Source organism: Muntiacus reevesi, chromosome 1 (assembly GCF_963930625.1).
Source record: "Muntiacus reevesi chromosome 1, mMunRee1.1, whole genome shotgun sequence".
Taxonomy (NCBI): domain Eukaryota; kingdom Metazoa; phylum Chordata; class Mammalia; order Artiodactyla; family Cervidae; genus Muntiacus; species Muntiacus reevesi.
In genome coordinates this window covers 218,725,287-218,747,370 of record NC_089249.1, presented here as the reverse complement: position 1 = coordinate 218,747,370, position 22,084 = coordinate 218,725,287, and the positions used below count along the sequence as shown (strand labels likewise).

General features: G+C 38.1%; 1 protein-coding gene and 1 pseudogene across 1 annotated transcript; one reads left to right on the top strand and one right to left on the bottom strand.

Moving 5' to 3' along the window:
• Positions 1–623: 623 nt before the first annotated feature.
• On the top strand, positions 624–1,583 carry OR2C3 (olfactory receptor family 2 subfamily C member 3). The gene has a single exon (XM_065919351.1). It carries the CDS (start codon positions 624–626, stop codon positions 1,581–1,583), a length of 960 nt encoding a protein of 319 aa, XP_065775423.1.
• Positions 1,584–5,440: 3,857 nt separating this feature from the next.
• Positions 5,441–11,035, bottom strand: LOC136157467 (E3 ubiquitin-protein ligase RNF130 pseudogene; annotated as a pseudogene).
• Positions 11,036–22,084: the final 11,049 nt, after the last annotated feature.

Sequence of the window (22,084 nt, the reverse complement as noted above, 5' to 3'; positions counted from 1 at the left end):
GAAGTAACAGGGAAGCAGGAAGACAAGCTAGGATGTTACAGCAACAGTTCAGGTGATAAATGATAACAGCAAAGGTTAAGGTATAAGCAGCAGAGCTGGTGAGAAGTGATGAGAAGTTGGCTATATTTAATAATAAGACAAAAATTTGCCAATGTTTGTGAGATTTGACAGAACAAGAAATGTCAAGATGAACTCATGTGGCTACTAACTTACTAGGGAAGTAGCACAGGCTCGATTTTAATAACTGTGCTGTGTTTCATCATATGAAATGCCATCCTCCACCCAATGAAAACCTTATCACTAAAAATTTAGGTTGATTCCACATCTGCTACTACAAGTAATATTTCAATAAAAACTCAATGCCAAGAATTTTGCATGTGTCCATTTTTTCCCCAGGCTATGCATATTTCCATGTAACTTGGCACACACTCCAAACTGTTCTTCAAGAAGCTGATGGGCCATTACCTATGGAGCAGTTGATGGGATGCTTTCAGGAACAAAGGATTTAAATTTATGTTTAAAGTTTGCTAACTGATATAATCACTATACCCTGTGTAATCACTCATACCCTGTGCCCCCACTCGTCTGCAGGTGACTTGTTTGCCCTACTTATAGCTGTATGTATGATGGAAATAGCCAATGTAAGTTTTCCAGAAGGTTTTATACTGCTGGGCTTCTCCGGAAGACCCTCTCTAGAACCCATCCTTTTTATCTTTGTCTTGGGGGTTTATGTGGTGTCTGTCTTGGGTAATGGCATCATCATTGTGGTCTCCTGCATGGATGTGCATCTCCACACTCCTATGTACTTCTTTCTTGTCAACCTTTCCTTCCTGGACATTAGCTTCACCACAAGCATCGTCCCACAGCTCCTGGTCAATCTCTGGGGACCACAGAAAACCATCAGCTATGGAGGGTGTGTGATCCAGTTCTATATCTCCCACTGGTTGGGGGCAACTGAATGTGTCCTTCTGGCTGCCATGTCCTACGATCGCTATGCTGCCATCTGCAGGCCACTCCACTACACTGTCATCATGCATCCAAAGCTTTGCTGCAGCCTGGCTTTTGCCTCGTGGCTTGGGGGTCTGACCACCAGCATGGTAGGTTCCACACTCACCATGCTCCTGCCTCTCTGTGGGAACAATCACATTGACCACTTCTTTTGTGAGATGCCCCTCATTATGCAACTGGCTTGTGTGGATACCAGCTTCAATGAAGTAGAGATGTACGTGGCCAGCTTTATCTTTGTTGTCTTGCCTCTGGGTCTCATCCTGGTCTCATACAGCCGTATTGCCTGGGCTGTGTTGAAGCTCAGGTCAGCAGAAGGGTGGAGAAAGGCGTTCAATACCTGCTCGTCCCATGTGGCAGTGGTGGCTCTTTTTTACGGGAGCATCATTTTCATGTATCTCCAGCCTGCCAAGAGAAACTCTCATGAGCAAGGTAAGTTTGTAGCCCTTTTCTACACGGTGGTCACCCCAATGCTGAACCCCCTGATTTACACGCTAAGGAACAAGACTGTGAAGAAGGCACTTAGGCACATTGTATTAGAGAACTGTGGTTTTGGAGGGACACGAGGTAATATTTAGAAACTCACCAGTTGTGAGGAGGAAGTTGGTTTAAAGGGATCAAAATTATTTTTTAAAAATAAGAGAAAGAGAAATACAGGATTTGGAGGGGCAGAATATTTGGGATGTCATTTCGGTACAAAACTTCTTGAGTTCAAAGTAGGTGACAAATTGAGTTGGATGTACTCATACTGTTTTCAGGCCAAGATAAAGATAAAGTGTTTTCTGTTTTCATTTTTTGTTCATAATTATATCATTTGGCTATTTATATAGTTTTATATGTATGATAGGTATGCTTGTTATGATATTGTAAATTGTTTATGTAGCTACATATGTTAATTGTTATGTTAGTTTGTTAAGATTTTATAGAATGTCTGCCACTAAGGGTGCCTAATTTGTGTGAAGTCCTTTGCCTTTTCTTCCCAATATTTGCAGTGACTCAGTGATGTAGATATTATTATCTCATAGCAGTTAGATAATTGCAAAGTAACTCAATGGACATGAGTTTGAGCAAATTCTGGAAGACAGTGAAGGACAGGGAAGCCTGGCGTGCTGCAGTCCACGGGGATACAAACAGTAGGACACAACTGAGTGACTGAATAACAACAAATCAAGATTTTAGGCTGATATATAAGTCTAGCATATTTATCCATAGGTGTCTTTGCCATTTTCCTTATAAATCCCAGTGATGTAATAAGAAATAGATACATTTTTCTTATCATGAGTCTTGGCACTGAGCTTCTAGAACCCTTGGAATTTTCTTAGTGATATCAGTGAGAAGAACGACTTTTGTTATTCATAGCAAGCCCATTTCAACCGTACCTGAGTTTATGACAATGAAATAACTCAACCTAGAGTCCTCAGACAGCTTCAGGATGGAGTCTGGGTGTCAGAGGAATCAACCACATGATTAGAAGGTTGGAACTTTCAGCCCCACATCCACCCACTGGGGAGGGGGAGTAACTAGAAATTAAGGCACCGATGGTCAGTTTTTACTTAATCAACCATGCCTATGCAATGGACCTATATAAAAACGTTAAACTCTGGGGTTTGGAAAGTTTCAGGATGGTGAATAAATATATGTGGCAAGAAGGTTATGAACCCCAAACTTTGCAGAGACAGAAGCTCCTTTGCTCAGGACTCATCCCATGTACCTCTTCATTTATATTCTTTATTATAAACCAGTACACTTAATGTTTCCCTGAGTTCTGTAAGTATTCTAGGAAATCACTTAACCTGACCAAAGGACAGGTACTGGCAATCCATGATTATAGTCAATTGGTAGTTTGTGGCAATCTAGAACTTGCAACTGACTTTTGAACTGTGGGCAGGTGGGGGGAAGGGCTCTTGTGCAAGACTTTGCTTTTAAATCAGTGGGATCTGGTGTTAAATTCAGGTGTACTTACTGTCAGAATTAAACTGAATTCTCAAATATACAGTTGGTCTTTGGAGAGTTGGAATATTGGTTATTGATGTAGAAAATCTCACACATTTGGTGCCAGAAATGTTGTGAGCAAAAACCAATTCATACCGCTTCAGGAGGAGGAATATAAAGATGCAAATGTCTCAAGAGTAGAACTTTTAGCTGAATTTCCAGTCAATTAGAGATTTCATCAATAACATACTATACAGATTTATCTCTAATTACAGAAATATCAACTTTCTTATTCAGCTCTATACCTTCTGTTTATAAGAAATATAAAGTTATTTTTTCATTCAGTAGAATATTTGTTTACTTTTTCATATGTCCAATCATGCATTTATTCATTCCTAAAATGAGATCTTTACATGAGATCTATTCCTGGAGCTTAGGAAAACTAGCACACAGTGCTGCCCTAAAAAAGATGAATTAAGTTCACAGAGCAATCACAGTACCTATTGATTTAAAACTCAAAGCAGTGTTGGAAAGTTAATAATATTGACATTTTTGTGATTAAAAATGCTGATCAGACAGAAAAACATTTTTTGATATTACTTTTATTGATCATTTTGCCTTTTTATTTCATATTGTAGTATAGTTATTAATAATGCTGTGTTAGTTCTAGGTATGCAGGAAAGTGATTCAGTTTTGCATGTGTTAATTATTCTTAAAATACGTTTCTCACTTAGATTGTCACACAATAATGAGCAGAGTTCCCTGTGCTGTTCAGTAGGTCCTTGTTGGCTATTTATTTTAAATATAGCAGTGGGTACATGTCAATCCCAAACTCCCTAACTATACCTCTCCGTATGTACCCTTCTATCCTGGTAATCATAAATTCATTCTCTAAGTCTGAATCTGTTTCTTCTTTGTAAATAAATTCTTTTGGATTGTTTTCTATAGATTGTGCATATAAACAAATCATACGATATTTATCTTTCACTGTCTGACTTATTTCACTTAGTATGACTAGCTCTGTGTCCACCCATGTTGCTATATATGACATTATTTCATTCTTTTTAATGGCTGGATAATATTCCGTTTTATATATGCACCACATTCTCTTTATCCATTCCTCTGTTGATGGACATTTAGGTCACTTCCATTTCTTAGCTATTGTAAACAATGCTGCAATGAACATTGGGGTGAACATATCCTTTTGGACATTTTTCTCCAGATTTATGACCAAGAGAGGGATTGTAGGATTGTATGGTAGCTCTATTTTTAGTTTTTTAAGACACCTCCATACTGTTCTCCACAGTGGCTGTGCAATTTACATGCTCACCAATAGTGTGGGAAGGTTCTGTTTTCTTGACAACCTCTTCAGCATTTGTTGTTTGTGGAGTTTTTGATGGTAATCGTTCTGATTAGCATGAGGTGATATCTCACTGTAATTCTGAATTGCATTTCTCTGATTATTAGCAATATTGAACATCTTTTCCCGTGTCTCTTAGTCATCTGTATCTCTGCTTTGGAGAATTGTCTCTTTAGGTTTTCTGTCCATTTTTTTTATTGAGTCATTTGTTTTGATGATATTAAGCCACTTACGCTGTTTGTAAATTTTAAAGACTAATCATTTGCAAATATTTTCCCCCATTCTGTGGATTATCTATAAGGTTTTTTTTTTTAGGGTTTCCTTTACTGTATAAAGTTTTTGAGTTTAAGTGGGTCTCATTTATTTATTTTTGCTTTTATTTCCATTACTCTGATAATGGAAACATAAAAAAGGTATTATTGTGATTTATGTAACTGTGTTCTGCCTATGTTCTCCTCTAAGAGTTTTATAATATCTGGCCTCACACTTAGGCCTTTAATCCATTTTGAGCTTATTTTGTGTATGGTGTTAATGAATAGTCTAATTTCACTTTTTTACAGATAGCTCTTCAGTTTTCCCACCACCATTTACTGAAGAGACTGTCTTTCCAACATTGTGTAGTCCTGCCTCCTTTGTCATTGATTAATTGACCATAAGCACATGGACTTATTTCTGGGTTTTCTATGCTATTCCGCTGATCTATATTTCTATTTTTGTGCCAGTACAATACTGTTTTCTTAATTTTATTATTTATTTTAATACAAAGCTTTGGCATTAGCAATTTTATGAAAAATAAAATGTACTAAAAATAAATGCTTGTGTGGCATGATTGGTAAATGATGCACAAACATAGTTTCTTTTTTCCTTCTAGGCAATCAGTCAGAAAGCAGTTTTTCCTTCTTCAAAACTATTCTACCTCATTAGCATTCAACTAGCTATGGTTCTGATGATCACATAGTAGTGTGATAGCGCTGAGGAGGCTGTAACTGTCAATAATAAATCATTCTTTTGTCACTGTGATGTTGATCTCTCTTGCTCTAGGAGTGTGCTCCCCATCCTGAGGAAGAAGTGACATCTCTTAAGTTGTGGCCCCAGGCTAAACGAGTTGTCACTGGCGAGCTCACCTAGGGCTGATTTTCAGTTAACTACTTGAACACTGGTGAGTCTTTCCATATCAAATGCTACTTAATCAGTACATGGCAAATTTGGCACAATTCCCAGGGCCTTCAATATATGCAGTTTGCACATAGTACAGGTACAATGTTCACTAAGCCAGGGATCCACACAGGATTTGTAGAATACATGCTTGCAGGGGAGAATCCGGACAATATCATTCTGTTTATAGCTTTCTATGCAGACTGCACAATGATCAAAGTCTGGATCTGTTTCCTTACCACCCCTTTTCACTGGTTGTCTATTTGCCGGTGACTTTCTTGGCTGCATCTCCAAAACAACGCTGGTTCCTGCCCCCGGGGCATTTGTGTACCTAATCTTCTAAATGAAGTAGAATATAAGCCATGCTGAAGAAATAATCATCAAAACAATAAAAGATATTGACTCGACGACTACAAAGTCGTGGCTGAAGTTCTTCTGCAGCGTTTTGAGTCCCAATAGCTGTTGTCATTTGTACAGAGATATTTTTCTCCAGATAACTCAAAATATCGTTACCCCACAATTCTGTAATCATGACAACAATAATATCTCCAGTGACTGGCTATCCTTTGAATATAGTATTGTAGATGACTACAGCAACTGCATTGTGGAAAGCAGGCAGACCGTGGGATTTTCTCTTTAAAGGTGCAATTTCCTCTCTACAGCAAGGCAACCCACGGTTTGATGTTAGGAGGGACAAAGAACCGGGTTTGAGGATCACAGCCCAGATGATCAGCAACTCCATAGATGGGTATAAGCGCCAGAAACTGACAGCCTCGGCCTTGGGCAAGCTCATAGCGCCCGCGATGGATGTGGATGTAAAAAGGGCTGCCGCGGCCGGGCTCCTGCACCGTCACGTTGACGAGCGCAGTGTAGCACTCCTGGCTCGCGTGTCCAAACGCGCTGATCACAGGCTGCTGGTCAGCAGAGCGAGCGCGGCGAGCCGGGCGGCCGGCCAGCGCAGCACCGCTCGCAGTCCTTCCGGGCCGCCAAGGTAGCTCGCCTAGGGGGCTCCCAGGCCGCTGGGAGAGGCAGGATTGGCGCAGCAGGCCCTGCAGCACGAACGCATGCCTGAGGCCCGTGCCAAGTTCGGCACTCCTGGGCGCCAGCGCCACAGAACCGCTGCTTGGCCAACCTCCAGGACGCGCCCAGGGGGCCCTTCTACGATGACAGCTGGCCAGGCGGCGCCTGGCCGTCTCCTCTGGGTCACTCCAGGGCCTGGTTGGCGGGCCCACTCCATCCCCTGTGGCCGGTCCCGCTGAGTGGGGGCTCCTCAGAGAATGCCTGCAATACTGTTTTGATAACTAGCTTTGTAGTACAGTTTGAAGTCAGGGAACCTGATTCGTCCAGCTCCATTTTTCTTTCTGGAAGTTGCTTTGGCTATTTGTGGTCATTTGTGTCTCCATATAAATTTTAAGTTTTTTGTTGTTCTTGTTCTAGTTCCAAGAAAAAAATGCCATTGGTAACTTGATACCGATTGCATTGAATTTGTAGATTGCTTAGGGTAGTATAGTCATTTTGACAATATCGATTTTTCAAGCCAAGAGCAAGTTACAGCTTTCCATTTCAATTGTCTTTGATTTCTTTCATCAGGGTATTACAGTTTTCAGAGTACAAATCTTTTGTCTCCAGAGGTAGGTTTATTCCTAGGCATTTTACTCTTTTTGATGCCATGGTAAATGGGGTTTCTTGAGTTTCTCTTTCTGATCTTTTGTTGTTAGTGCATAGGTATGCAGCAGGTTTCTGTGTGTTACTTTTGTAACCTGCAACTTTACCAAATTCATTGATGTGCTCTAGCAGTTTTCTGGAAGCATCCTTAAGATTTTGTATGTATACTATCATTTCATTTGCAAACAGTGACAGTTTTACTTCTTTTCAAATTTGGATTCCTTTTACTTGCTTTTTTCTTCTGTGATTGCTGTAGCTAGGACTTCCAAAGCTTTGTTGAATAAAAGTGAAGAGGGTGGACATCCTTGTCTTGTTCCTGATCTTAGAGGAAATGTTTTCAGCTTTTTACTGTTGAGTATAATGTTATCTGTAGGTTTGTCATGTATGGCCTTTATTATGTTGAGGTAGGTTCCCTCTATGGCCACTTTCTGGAGAGTTTTTATCAATAACTAGATGCTGAACTTTGTCAGAGCTTTTCCTACATTTATTGAGATGATGGTTTTTATTCTTCAGTGTGTTGATGTGTATCACACTGACTTATTTGCAGATATTGAAAAATCCTTGCATCCCTGGGATAAATTCCACTTGCTCATAGTGTACAAACCTTTTAACATATTGTTGGATTCAGATTGCTAGTACTGTGTTGAGGAATTTTGTATCTATGTTCATCAGTGATATTGATCTTTATTTCATTTTTTTGTGGTATCTTTGTCTGGTTTTGGGGTCAGGATGATGTTTGCCTCATAGAATGGGTTTGGGAGATTTTCTTCCTCTGCAACTTTTTGGAACAGTTTCAAAAAGATAGGTGTTAGTTCTTATCTGAATGTTTGAAAAAATTCACCTGTGAAGCCATCTGATCCTGTTCTTTTGTTTGTTTAATCACAGTTTCAAATCCATTAGTTGTGATTGATCTGTTCATATTTTCTATTTCTTCCTGGTTCAGTCTTGGGGGATTGTATCTTTCTAAGAATATTTCCATTTATTCCAGGTTATCCATTTTATTTGCATGCAGTACCTCTTAGTAGTTTCTTAATGTCCTGTGTATTTCTGTGATGTCAATTGTTAACTTCTCTTTATTTCTAATTTTTAATTTCTACTTTTATTGATTTGATCCCTCTCCCTTTTTTCTTGATGAGTCTGGCTAAAAGTTTATCAAATTTGTTTATTTTTTCAAAGAACCAGCTTTTAGTCATTCTTCAACTCTATTTCATTTTTTGAGCTCTGAATGGTATGGTTTCTTACCTTCTACTGACATTAGGTTTTGTTTTTTTCTTCTTCTCCAGTCAGTTTAGGTGTAAGGTTAGGTTATTTATTTGAGATTTTTCTTGTTTCATGAGGTAAGACTTTATTGCTATAATTTTCCCACTTAGAACTGCTTTTGCTGCATCCCATAGGTTTTGGATCATTGTGCTTTCATTTTCATTTGTCTCTAGGTATTTTTTTATTTCCTCTGATTCCTTCAGTGATCCATTGGTTGTTCAGTAACATATTGTTCAGCCTTTATGTGCTTGTGTTTTTAAGAGTATTTTTCTTATAGTTTATTTCTTATCTCCTAGCAATGTGGTTGAAAGAGATGCTGCATATGAATTTAGTTCAGTTCAGTCACTCAGTCATTTCTGATTCTTTGCGACCCCATGAACTGCAGCACGCCAGGCTTCCCTATCCATCACCAACTTCCGGAGCTTGGTCAAACTCATGTACATTGTGTCAGTGATGCCATCCAACCATCTCATCTTCTGTTGTCCCCTTCTCCTCCCGCTTTCAATCTTTCCCAGCTTCAGGGTCTTTTTCAATGAGTTAGTTCTTCACATCAGGTAATCAAAGTTTTGAAGTTTCAACTTCAGCATCAGTCCTTTCAATGAATATTCAGGACTGATTTCTTTTAGGATGGATTGGTTGGATCTCCTTGCAGTCCAAGGGACTCTCAAGAGTCTTCTCCAACACCACAGTTCAAAAGCATCAATTCTTCTGCACTCAGTTTTCTTTATGGTCCAATTCTCACATCCATACATGACTACTGGAAAAACCATAGCTTTGAATAGATGGACCTCTGGTGGCAAAGTAATGTCTCTGCTTTTTATAATTTCTTTTTCTTTTTGTTTTTTTTTTTAATTAGTTGGAGGCTAATTACTTCACAACATTTCAGTGGATTTTGTCATACATTGACACGAATCAGCCATAGAGTTACACGTATTCTGCATCCCGATCCCCCCTCCCACCTCCCTCTCCACCCGACTCCTCTGGGTCCTCCCAGTGCACCAGGCCCGAGCACTTGTCTCATGCATCCCACCTGGGCTGGTGATCTGTTTCACCATAGATAATATACATGCTGTTCTTTCAAAACATCCCACGCTCACCTTCTCCCACAGAGTTCAAAAGCCTGTTCTGTACTTCTGTGTCTCTTTTTAATATGCTGTCTAGGTTTGTCATAGCTTTCCTTTCAAGGAGCAAGTGTCTTTTAATTTCATGGCTACAGTCACCATCTGCAGTGATTTTGGAGCCCAAGAAAATAAAATAAGTGGTAGAGCAAGGGAAAAAATGTCACCCAGAATATTTTTCTACTCCTACAGAAATAAACGTTATTGACTCTATGATCTAAGGAGTCTAATGTAATCAACACACCACTAGTTGGTTCCCTAGTCCCCTGGGAACGTGCCAATTAAGAGATCAGCCTTAATAAGAGAAATGTTATAAATTTGAATCAATTCACAGCCTCCATCCCTGCTTCTCTGTTCAATTTTACTTGGGCCTGGGAGCAAGGCTGGCAAAAAAGACTGACTAGTATCTACTGGAAGAGTTCTCATCTACCAACTATCAAGATCCATCTCTGCAGTGGATGTACTTTAGTGCAGATTTATGTAGGAAATAGTTATCACATTCTGTGCCTCTTTCAAGAAGTTCATCTACCGCCTCTTTCCAGATTTCTGTCATTAACTTCTCAGCCTTTTTCTTGTCAAATCCCTGAACAAAACACCAGCCTGTTAGGCAATGACCAGAAATCAGTGCATATCCAAACTCAGTTGCACGTCTCCTTCCATGAAAATTAAGAGCCAGGTGAACTACCTGTAGTCTTCCACTATCTATATGTGGGAATATAAAATGTCTCTATACCACTATCTTATAGGATGCTCAGAGGGGACTGTGACATAATAATGACAATTTCTTTCTACTGCTTGTATATAATTTAGATTGATTTATAAATAGGCCTTTGCTTTTTCCTCCATTGAGAATTTGGTTTAAAATTACAAAAATTTTGACAGCTTAGGCAAGGAAGTAAGAGAAGTAAGAAGTAGGTCAGTAGTGACCTAGGGAGTCAGAGAAGTAACATGAATTGGGAAAGGAGTTAATGGAGTCACTGACAATTTTTACCTTATTTAGTACCCACAAAATAAAAGAACAAATAGTGGAAAATCATAATTTTGAAATCATTAGATGAAAATTTTCAAGATCTGTAGAATAATGTCAGTCTGAAAACTGAAAAATATTCCTGACTCCTTAAAAAGATGAATAAAAAGTATCTCCTGGTGTTTTAATGTACTATTATTTTCTTTGCCTGTTCATGGTTTAATGTAAAATTAGTACTCAAGATTTTAGAACCTCCAAACATAGAAGCAAGGAACAGGACAGGAGTATCCACTGGGATACCCATTTTCCCAAGCATGCATCATCCTCTTGATCTCAAGACTGGATACCAATTTAAGACAGTAGTGCAGGTATTCTTCAGTTTATTCAGAAATAGTTGACCAAACACATCACCCCAGAACCGCAGAGGACAGCATTGAGCTCTGCTCATCTCTTAACACCAAGAAGAATTATAAGAATTGCTAGCACTTTCTTTCAGTTGTTTTAAATGGCCAGGCTTATGGGTCATTTGCTAACCCAACTGCTACCTACCTGTGCTACTGAATTCAAGTCCATACTGCTCACTGTACAATTTGGGACTGATGACTCAAAACTTATTGGATGTAGCAAAAGGAGCTGTAAGAGTGAAGTTTCTGTCAATATAATCCTGCCTCAAGAAACAAGAAAAATTTCAAATCAACAACCTAACCTTATACCTGAACTAATTAGAAAAAAAAGAAAGAAAAAAAGGCCACAAAATTAGTAGAAGGAAAGAAATCATAAATATTAGAGCAGATATAAAAGAAAAAGAAATTAAGGTAGCAATAGCAAAAAATCAATGACACTAACAGCTCTTTCTTTTAGAAGATTAGCAAAATAGATAAAAATTTACCAGACTCATCAAGAAAAAAATAAGATTCAATAAAATTAGAAATAAAATCAGAGAAGTTGCACTGACACTGCAGAAATAGAAAGAATCATAAGAGACTACTACAAACAACTACATTCCAATGAAATGGATAAACTGGAAGAAATGGACAAATTCTTAGGAAGGAGCAATCTTTTAAGACTGAACCAGGAAGAAATAGAAAATATGAACAGACCAATTACAAGCACCGAAATTGTAACTTATTAAAAATCTTCCAACAAACAGAAGCTCAGGGCCAGATGGCTTCATAGGTGGATTCCATCAAATGCTTAGAGAAGAGCTAACATCTATACTGCTCAAGCTCTTCCAAAACTTGCAAAGAGAGGAACTCTCCCAAATTCATTCTATGAGGCTACCATCACCCTGGTACCAAAAGAAAAGATATAACATAAAAAGAAAATTACATGCCAATATCACTGATAAACATAGATGCAAAAATCCTCAACAAAATAGTAGAAGAATCCAACAACACAATAAAAAGGATCATATACCATGAGTAAACTCCGGGAGTTGGTGATGGACAGGGAGGCCTGGCGTGCCGCGATTCATGGGGTCGCAGAGAGCCAGACATGACTAAGCAACGAAACTGAACTGAACCATGTTCAAGTGGGATATATACCAGGGATGCAAAGATTCTTCAATATAAAAACCAAGCAATGTGATATACCATATAAAAATTGAAGGATTAAAAACTATATTATAATCTCAATAGATACAAAAACAAAAAGCTTTCAACAAAATTCAACAGCCATTTATGATTAAAAAAAAAAACCCTCCAGAAAGAGGGCATAGAAGGAACCTACCTCTACATAATAAAGATCATATGTGACCATATATGAAAAACCCACAGCAAACATCATTCTTAAAGGTGAAAAACTGAAAGCATTTGCTGTAAGATCAGGAATAAGACAAGAGTGCCCAGTCTCACCACTATTATTTAACATAGTTTTGGAAGTCCTAGCCATGACCATCAGAGAAGAAAAAGATATAAAAGTAATCCAGATTGGAAAAGAAGTAAAACTGTCACTGTTTGCAAATGACATGATACCATACATAGAAAATCGTAAAGACGCCACCAGAAAATTACTTAACCCAATTAATGAATTTAGTAAAGTTTCATGATGAAAATTAATACACAGAAATTTCTTGCATTCCATAAGTTAATAATAAACAATCAGAAAAAGACACTGATAAAAGAAATCAAACATGACAGTAACAGAAATGGAAATGCACCATGTTTCTGAATTCAGTTCGGTTCAGTTCATTTGCTCAATCATGTCCAACTCTGTGACCCCATGGACTTCAGCATGCTAGGCTTCCCTGTCCATCACCAACTCCTGGAGCTTACAAAAACTAACGTCCATCGAGTCAGTGATGCCATCCAACCCTCTCATTTTCTCTCATCCTCTTCTCCTCTCACCTTCAATCTTTCCCAGCATCAGGGTCTTTTCCAATGAGTCAGTTCTTCCCATCGGGTGGCCAAAGTATTGGAGCTTCAGCATCAGTCCTTCCAATGAATATTCAGGACCGATTTCCTTTAGGATGGACTGGTTGGATCTCCTTGCAGTCCAAGGGACTCTCAAGAGTCTTCTCCAATACCACAGTTCAAAGGCATCAATTCTTCAGCACTCAGCTTTCTTTGTAGTCCAGCTCTAACATCCATACGTGACTACTAGAAAAACCATACCTTTGACTAGACAGACCTTTGTCAGCAAAGTGTCTAGGTTGGTCATAGATTTTCTTCCAAGGAGCAAGAGTCTTTTAATTTCATGGCTGCAGTCACCATCTGCAGTGATTTTGAAGTCCAAAAATAAATAAATAAATAAAGTCTGTCACTGTTTCCATTGTTTCACCATCTACTTGCCATGAAGTGATAGGACCAGATGTTATGATCTTAGCTTTCTGAATGTTGAATTTGAAGCCAACTTTTTCACTCTCCTCTTTAACTTTCATCAAGAGGCTCTTTAGTTCTTCACTTTCTGCCATAAGGGTGGTATCATTTGCATATCCGAGGTTACTGATATTTCTCCCAGCAATCTTGATTCTAGCTTGTGCTTCATCCATCCCAGCATTTCACATGATGTACTCTGCATACAAGCTAAATAAGCAGGGTGACAATATACAGCCTTGACTCCTTTCCTGATTTGGAACCAGTCTGTTCTATGTCCAGTTCTAACTGTTGCTTCCTGACCTACATACAGATTTCTCAGGAGACAGGTCAGGTGGTCTGGTAGTCCCATCTCTTGAAGAATTTTCCACATTTGTTGTGATCCACATAGTCAAAGGCTTTGGCGTAGTCAATAAAGCAGAAGTAGATAATATCCTGGAACTTTCTTGTTTTTTTGATGATCCAATGAATGTTGGCAATTTGATCTCTGGTTCCTCTACCTTTTTTAAATCCAGCTTGAACATCTGGAAGTTCGTGGTTCACACACTGTTGAAGCCTGGCTTGGAGAATGTTGAGCATTACTTTGCTAGCGTGTGAGATGAGTGCAATTGTGGGATAGTTTGAACATTCTTTGGCATTGTCTTTCTCTGGGATTGGAATGAAAACTGACCTTTTCCAGTCCTGTGGCCACTGCTGAGATTTCCAAATTTGCTGGCATATTGTGTGCAGCACTTTCATAGCAGCATCTTTCAGGATTCCTGGATTGGAATCATCAATATTTTGAAAATGACTATACTACTCAAAACCATCTACAGATTCACTGCAATCCCAAGCAAATTGCCAATGGCATCTTTCACAGAACTAGAAAAAAATTTCACAATTTGTGTGGAAACACAAAAGACCCTGAATACCTAAAGCAATCTTGAAAAGAAAGGCAGAGCTGGAGGAATCAGGCTCCCTGACTTCAGATTATACAAAAAAGCTACAGCTTTTTAATCAAAGCTGTTTATTACAAAACAGTAGGGTACTGGTCCAAAAATAGAAACATAGATTTTTTTGAACAGCGTAGAAAGCCCTACACAACTATGGGCATCTTATCTTTGACAAATTAGGCGAGAATATACATTGGAAAGAAAACAAACTCTTCAATAAGTGGCACTGGGAAAACTGAACACATATGTATAAAAGAATGAAATTAGAACACCTCCTAACACAATACATAACAATAACCTCAAAATAAATTAAAATACCTAAATGTGAGGTTAGAATCTATAAATCTCTTAGAAAAAAAACAGGCAGAACACTCTGGCATATGACAGCAAGATGCTATTTGATCTGCATCCTAGATTAAGGGAAATAAAAACAAAAATAAACAAATGGGACCTAACTAAACTTAAAAGTTTTTGCACAGCAAAGCAAATGAGTTGAAAATACAACCCTCAGAATGGTAGAAAATATTTGCAAATGAAGTAACTGAAAAGAATTAATCTCCAAAATATACAAGTAGCTCATGCAGCTCAAAATAAAAAAACAAGCAACCCATTCAAAAACTGGGCCAAAGACCTAAAGCGACGTCTCTCCAAAGAAGACATACAGATGACTAACGAACACATGGAAAGATTTCAACATTGCTCAGTATTAGAGAAATGCAAATCAAAGCTAAAATGAGTTATCAACTCACACCAGTCAGAATGGTAAATCATAAAAAAATCTACAAACAGTAAATGCTGGAGAGGATGTAGACAAAAGGAAATCCTCTTGCACTCTTGGTGGAAAGGTAAATGGACACAAACACTATGGAGAATAGTATCAGTCAGTTCAGTCGCTCAGTCGTGCCAACTCTTTGCAGCCCCATGAATCGCAGCACACCAGGTCTCGCTGTCCATCACCAACTGCTGGAGTTTACTCAAACTCATGTCCATCGAGTCAGCAATGCATGCAGCCATCTCATCCTCTGTAGTCCCCTTCTCCTCCTGCCCCCAATCCCTCCCAGCATCAGGGTCTTTTCCAATGAGTCAACTCTTCGCATGAGGTGGCCAAAGTATTGGAGTTTCAGCTTCAGCATCAGTCCTTCCAATGAACACCCAGGACTGATCTCCTTTAGGATGGACTGGTTGGATCTCCTTGCAGTCCAAGGGACTCTCAAGAGGAGAATAGTATGGAGAGTTCTTAAAAAATTAAAAATAGAATTACCATACAACAGTAATCCCATTACTGGGCATATACCCTGAGAAAGCCATAATTCAAAAAGACACATGCTTATTTAAAGCAATTATCCTTTGCCCCCTTTTGTAGCAAACAGTTGCACACAGGTTTTGATGCTCTCTCACCCAAGCAAACAGACCTTGAGTCAACCCAAGCTCCCTTTGTGAACTCCCCAGTTTTCCCTTAGGGTCTCCTCACATACTTAATTCAAGCATGCACAGTCTGGAAATGAAGCCACACCTCCCACAGGGATGGAAGCCAGTGGAGATGCTTCCCTTCCATTCATCAGGAAACCAATCTGAGATGAATTTCTGTGCAGGTGTTTTTTTCACATCAACCAGTTCTCTGACACAGGTTGAATATCCTTACAATTTAATTGACATTATCTACCTGGAGATAGTGTCAGATTTCACAGGTTAAAGAATGGGTCCCACAAGACTGCACCCTACTCAGACAAGTCCAGCTTGTCTAATTATCCCAGCTTTAAATAAGACGTTACCATGACTTCCTTCTCAGGTTTGATTAATCTGTTAGAATGGCTCACAGAACTCAGGAGAACACTTTAATCACTGAATTATTCATTCATCCCAGAGGATATTAAAGGTTATAAATAAATACTCAGATTAAAAGATATACAGGGTTGAGCCAGATGAGTCTCAAACATAGGAACTACATCCTAATGGAGTTTGGGTCTCATAACACGTGGATTTATCCTTGTTCACCAACCTGGAAACTCCCCAAAGCCTATACTTCTGAGTTTTTATGGAGGCTTCACAACATAGGCATTGTTGATTAAATCTATGACCTTTAGTGATTGATTCAAACTCCAACCCCTCCCTTTTCCCATGAGTTCAGGGGGTTGGGTGGAGGATGGAAGGGGCAGAACTAAATATTTCAACTCTATAATCACTTGGTCATTTCCTCTGGGAATGAGCCTCAATCTATTGGTTATCTAGGGACTTTCCAAAAGCCACCCCATTAACATAAACTCAGGTGAGACTGAAAGGGATTATTTCTTATTATTATTAATAGTAAATGGCATCCATTTTATCTTTATTACTCTAAAACCATTTCATAAACTGAATTCTTTACCAGCTTAACTACCAGAGAAATCCAGAAATAGCTAAATATTATAACAAAAGATGTTTCTATAGGTCTGATAATTTAGGAAATTATAGGAGTTTTGGAAGTTATGTGCCAGTACCTGTGGACTGGGAATATATATTACACATATATCTCACTTTATATCACAATATCACAATTTCATACAGCTACCAGTTCCCTGCTAGATGGGACACTATTACCCCTGTTCGTGGCCAAACTCACCTCTGCCTTTGCCCTGCTCTCCCATTAATTGATATCATAAGCCAGATATACTGGGCATCCTCTGTATTGCAGACACAGAGGCTAAAGTGATTTCCCCAATCTCAGAAAACTCCACTTTGTCTTCCACTTGGGTTGGGACAATGGATAAACTGTTAGGAGCCAGATAGTATCCAAAATATCAAGGTTAAAACCTGTAAATACACCCAGCATGGCAAGCTGCTTAGTCAAGACAGTAATAAAAGATTTGAGAAATCAACCCAGAATAGTGCAGACTCAGAACTTCCTGGCAAGTTCTTTCACTAAGTATTTTATAGACATGTTTTCTTGTCAACATATACTATGTACATGTATATACTGCAACCTAAATACCACAGGCATTTTCCCATTTTCACTGTTAACAAAGCTACAGTAAATCCATATATAATGAAATCATTGCAAACTTTACTGTTAGTTCTAGAGGATGGATCTTAAAATTTTGAAGAAAGTTATGTTTCACATGTTTGTATTTTAAAGACATTTTGAAATTTCCTTAAACTATCAATTTATGCTCTTACAACACATGTAGAAAGGCATACAGTCTCACTATTTGGTGGATTATACTAACATTGGATTCTGTAGATCATTTCAGTCTTTGCTTGTCAATCTTACCTGTTTATTTTGCAATATTTGATCGTTAGTGAGTTTTAACACCTTTTGAAATGTTTTGGGGGCTATTTGCTCTTCTGCACTAAATTTGTTTCCCTTATTTTCATTGTTGTTCTTGTTGTTGTTTTACTTTGCTTATTGATTTAAATGAACATTTCATATATGAATGTATTCCCTTTGTAATTATAAGTGGTGAATACTTTTTCCAGTTAGATGTTTACCCCTTTGGTATTTTTTTTGTTTCCTTTATGGAATGAAAGTTTTAAATTTCATGTATTAAATTCCATCAGTCATGTATTTATGCCTTCTTAAGTTCATTATTTCATTTAACAAAATGAATTATAATTTTAACATGCTTTACATCTGCAATCTGTTTTTGGGGGCTGGGGATGAAAAACAAGGAAATGATGTCATCAATTTTATGAGGTGTTCAAGTTTATCAAATAAGCAAGCCAATAGTGAATATAGATTAGGACAAGACAGGACTAATAATCAAGCAGGATGTGTCTGGAAGACATAACAGAAGGTCTGGAGTTGCCATAACAGTAGAGTTTATACCTCTCTTTTTTGCACATAATTCTTTTATTTCTTTGGAAAATATTTCCTTATCTCACTGTTTACTAGTATTTACAGTAAGATGCATTGTTGTAACAGAAACCATCAATATAGTGACTCAAAGGAAATAAAGTTTATACAGGTGTAAGGTTGCATCTCTGCTGTAGAAGGTTGGCAACCATCAGTTGAAGAGCAAAGACTGCTGACAAACAGTAGATTTATTTGTTAACTGGCAGTTAGCCCTGTATATAAAATATAAACTAGATGTAATCACCATCAGCTTGCTCTTAGACTCAGAAAGATCACTTGATGCTTGCCTAAATCATATACCCCTACAGTTCATCTAATCTGGAGTTCATGCTCCCACTGGCCAGAGGCTTTCTAAATGCAGAACCCAAAATATGAGATTTGTGCTGTCAAGAAAGAAAAAGAAAAAAAAATATGTAGTCTGCATAATTAGAATAACTGTTAATCAGTGTTAAAATATGATCATCATCTTCTTACTCTTCTTCAGCATCTTTGTCATAATCATCATTATCACTAAATTAGACCTTGTTTAAGTAAGGTTTCTGAATGGTTAGCCGTTCCCTTCTCCAGGGGATCTTCCCAACCCAGGGACTGAAACTAGGTCTCCCTCATTGCAGGCGAGAAGCCCTTCTGATATTAATAAAAGGGAAACAAAGATGAAAAAAATGATGGAATTGTATGCAATGAAGCTATTATATGCTTTAGTTAGAATTCTATTTTGAACCACATCTACAAACTGAAATCGTATTTAATGGTGAACCTTGTTGACATGAAAGCCTTCATTATGGAAAAACAGCTTAGAGATATCTTTCTCTTTATAAAGGAAAGGGATGCATTTAGGGAATTCAACTATTCAAATTCTGTGTCATCATAGTAAGGAACAATTTCTGTCTACATATAATTACTTAAAAACCTGTAAGTACATTTTGGTAAAATGCAGAAGTTTCAATATTTATCTCCTATAGGTAGACTCTGTTTGCTAGCTTTGTGAAGCTGCATTTGCTAGAATATGTATTAGAGAAAGCTGTGTTCACTAAAAATCAAATTATGGTTTTCATAAATCATTGAAAATGCTTACAACTTTATCCTAATTGACTTTTATTGATCTTGATACACTTAACACTTCAGTTTTGTTTTTTTAAAATGGGTACATTAGAAGTGCTTATCAGGCTGTTTTCTTTAAGGAAAAAAATGACCAAATATAATTTTGAATGATTAATTGCTATTCTATATGACTTATTTCAATATCACATAAAATCTTGTTTTAAGACTGTTGTTTTTATAGAGTGAAGTGAGTGACTGAAAGTCACTCAGTGGTATTCAACTCTTGGCGACCCCATGGACTATACAATCCATGGAATTCTCCAGGCCAGAATACTGGAGTGGGTTGCCTTTCCCTTCTCCAGAGGACCTTCCCAACCCCGGGATCTACCCAGGTCTCCTGCACTGCAGGTGGATTCTTTACCAGCTGAGCCACTAAGGAAGCCCAAGAATACTGGAGTGAGTAGCCTATCACTTCTCCAGTGGATCTTCCCAACCCAGGAATTGAACCAGGGTCTCCTGAAATGCAGATGGATTCTTTACCAATTGAGCTATCAGGGAAGCCCTGTTGTTTATACAGGCCCACACTAAATGCATTTGATGTACCAAAGCTACCAAGAGATGGTATACAAAGCCTGGGAGATACAAGTATAAATGTGTCAAAACTATCAATAGACAAAACAGTGAAAAAAATTCAGAGACTTTGTAAGAGACACAAAGAAAGAAAAATTGAAACAAACTTCTTTTTACTTGGAGAAATCAAAAAATAAAAACAGTACTGTAGACATAGGCTCACTTGTCCTCTTTATTTTCTGCAATACCCACAATTTTTTAACTTCCGATAATTCAAAGAGAAAATCTGAGCAAAAAAAAAAAGCAAACTTTACCTTGTCTGAGGAAACAGCTATTTGAATATGCGGGAAAAACGTGAAATTGAGTATAAACTTGAAGAATTTAGGGTTTAAAAATTAGGTAAAGCTTAAGCAAAGGTTAATTGAGACATACTTAATTTTATATAAGATTTTGGGGAAGGTACTGATAGAGACTGTATTAGTCAGGGTTCTCAGAGAAAGAGAACCAATAGGATATGCAGAGGTAGGGAGATTTGTAGATCTTTAGATAGACAGATATTTAGAGAGGGGATGAGAGAGAAAGAGAGATTATATATCTACATAAGAAAGAGAATTTTAGGAATTGGTTCATATGGTATAAGCAGCTGGCAAGTTAGAAATCTACAGAGCTAGCTGAAAACCTAGGAAAGAGGTGATGTTGTAACTAGAGTCTAAAGGCAGTTTGGGAGCAGAATTCCCTCTTCCTCTTCCTCTGGTGACCTCTTTCTAAGACCTTCAACTGATCAGATGAGACCTATTCTATTTTAGGTGCTATGACCTAGCCAAGTTGACACTTAAAGTTAACCATCATAAAGACTAACTAGTTCCTGGAAATAGTTGACATTTTATTATTTTAAAACTTAAAGTTTCTTATTTTCACTTTCCACTGTCAAGTCTAAGAAAAAAAATAATGTGAAGCTAACTATGACTTGCCATTAAATCTTGAATCATTTTTATTTCAGAAACGTCAAAAGTGAAAATGCATGAGTTGATGAAACACAGTTCTATTTTCATAATAATTAGTTTCATTGTCAGCGTTGTCATTATCATCATCATCATTTGTCCTAGAAAACTCTTATATCAAGCGGTTGTGGTTCCCTTGTTTCCCAGACTCTTCCTGTCCATGTGTTACCACACCACTATTCTCCTTCAGTGACCCTCTGTTCTTGAATTATTGAAACTTATATCCCTAATGCTTTCTCCAGTGGAGACATATGGCTTGTTTAGAAGCTTTTTCTGATAGAGACTCTTTAAGGAGGTGACTTTAAAACTTTTGTGTCTGTGGTTCACAGTAAGACACATATTTAACAGAGATACACACTCACACAATTGATTCACCTTACTCTGTGTGATCTTCTGAAATTTTATAATCCATTTTATGTTAACTCACTTTTAAATGCTTGTTAAAATTCATTGAATTGATTTCATGATCAGTAAGGGACATATGACCTAAAATTAAAAAGAAACATTGCTCTAACTGAAGCAGCTACAAATTGCTTACAAAGGACAGAAGAAGGCAGCAATGGCCTGAAGAATCAACAGTATCATATCCATGGGGGTCTGAAAAATTCAGAACTAAAGGGTATATGAAATAGAACAAGTGTACCCCAAATAGAACAAATGTACCCTTAAAAAAGGAAAAGAAAGGGATCACAGGGAATGATATGGCTGGATGACATCACCAACTCAATGGACATGAGTTTGAGCAAACTCCAAGAGATGGTGAAGGACAGGGAAGCCTGGCGTGCTACAATCCATGGGGTCTCAAAGACACACATGACTTGGTGACTGAACAACAACAAACCCAAAATAATGGTCATTCTCTCTCTCTCTCTCTCTCTCCCTCTCTCTCTCATACACACACACACACATACACAGGCACACACACAAAGAAACATACATGTCCACACTTGTATTGTTCTGGCACAATGCCTCCTTTCCTGTGTATCTGACCTGAAATTGACATTACAAATCTCTGGAATCAGAGTCACAAGTTAGCTGCAAAGTGTCATTTCCTTCTCCAGGGGATCTTCCCAACCCAGGCGTCGAACCTGAGTCTCCCTCACTGCAGGCAGATGCTTTACCATCTGAGCCACCAGGGAAGCCCCCAAAGAAATAATTATCTCCCTGTAAAACTCCACCGAGTAGTACAGTATCCTTTCTGATTAGCTGGCACATTATCTTTTATAATTATAACAACTCTGTCATTTTGCAGAAAATAGAGGGTCTGTCCATCTGCAAACAAGGAAACAAGTTATTGAGTAAAGGGCCCCCGAAAGAGAGAAGACCCTGCTTCATAACATTTCAGCATTATACAAGGAATTGTGCCTTGTTATTGTCCTGGAACAGAGCAGTTTTCACGGACGAAAGAACCTCAAGATGAGTACTGCCTGCCTACA

Excerpts from the sequence above, each read along its gene's own strand:
- OR2C3 (XM_065919351.1), top strand. The coding sequence starts at position 624 with ATGATGGAAATAGCCAATGTAAGTTTTCCAGAAGGTTTTATACTGCTG.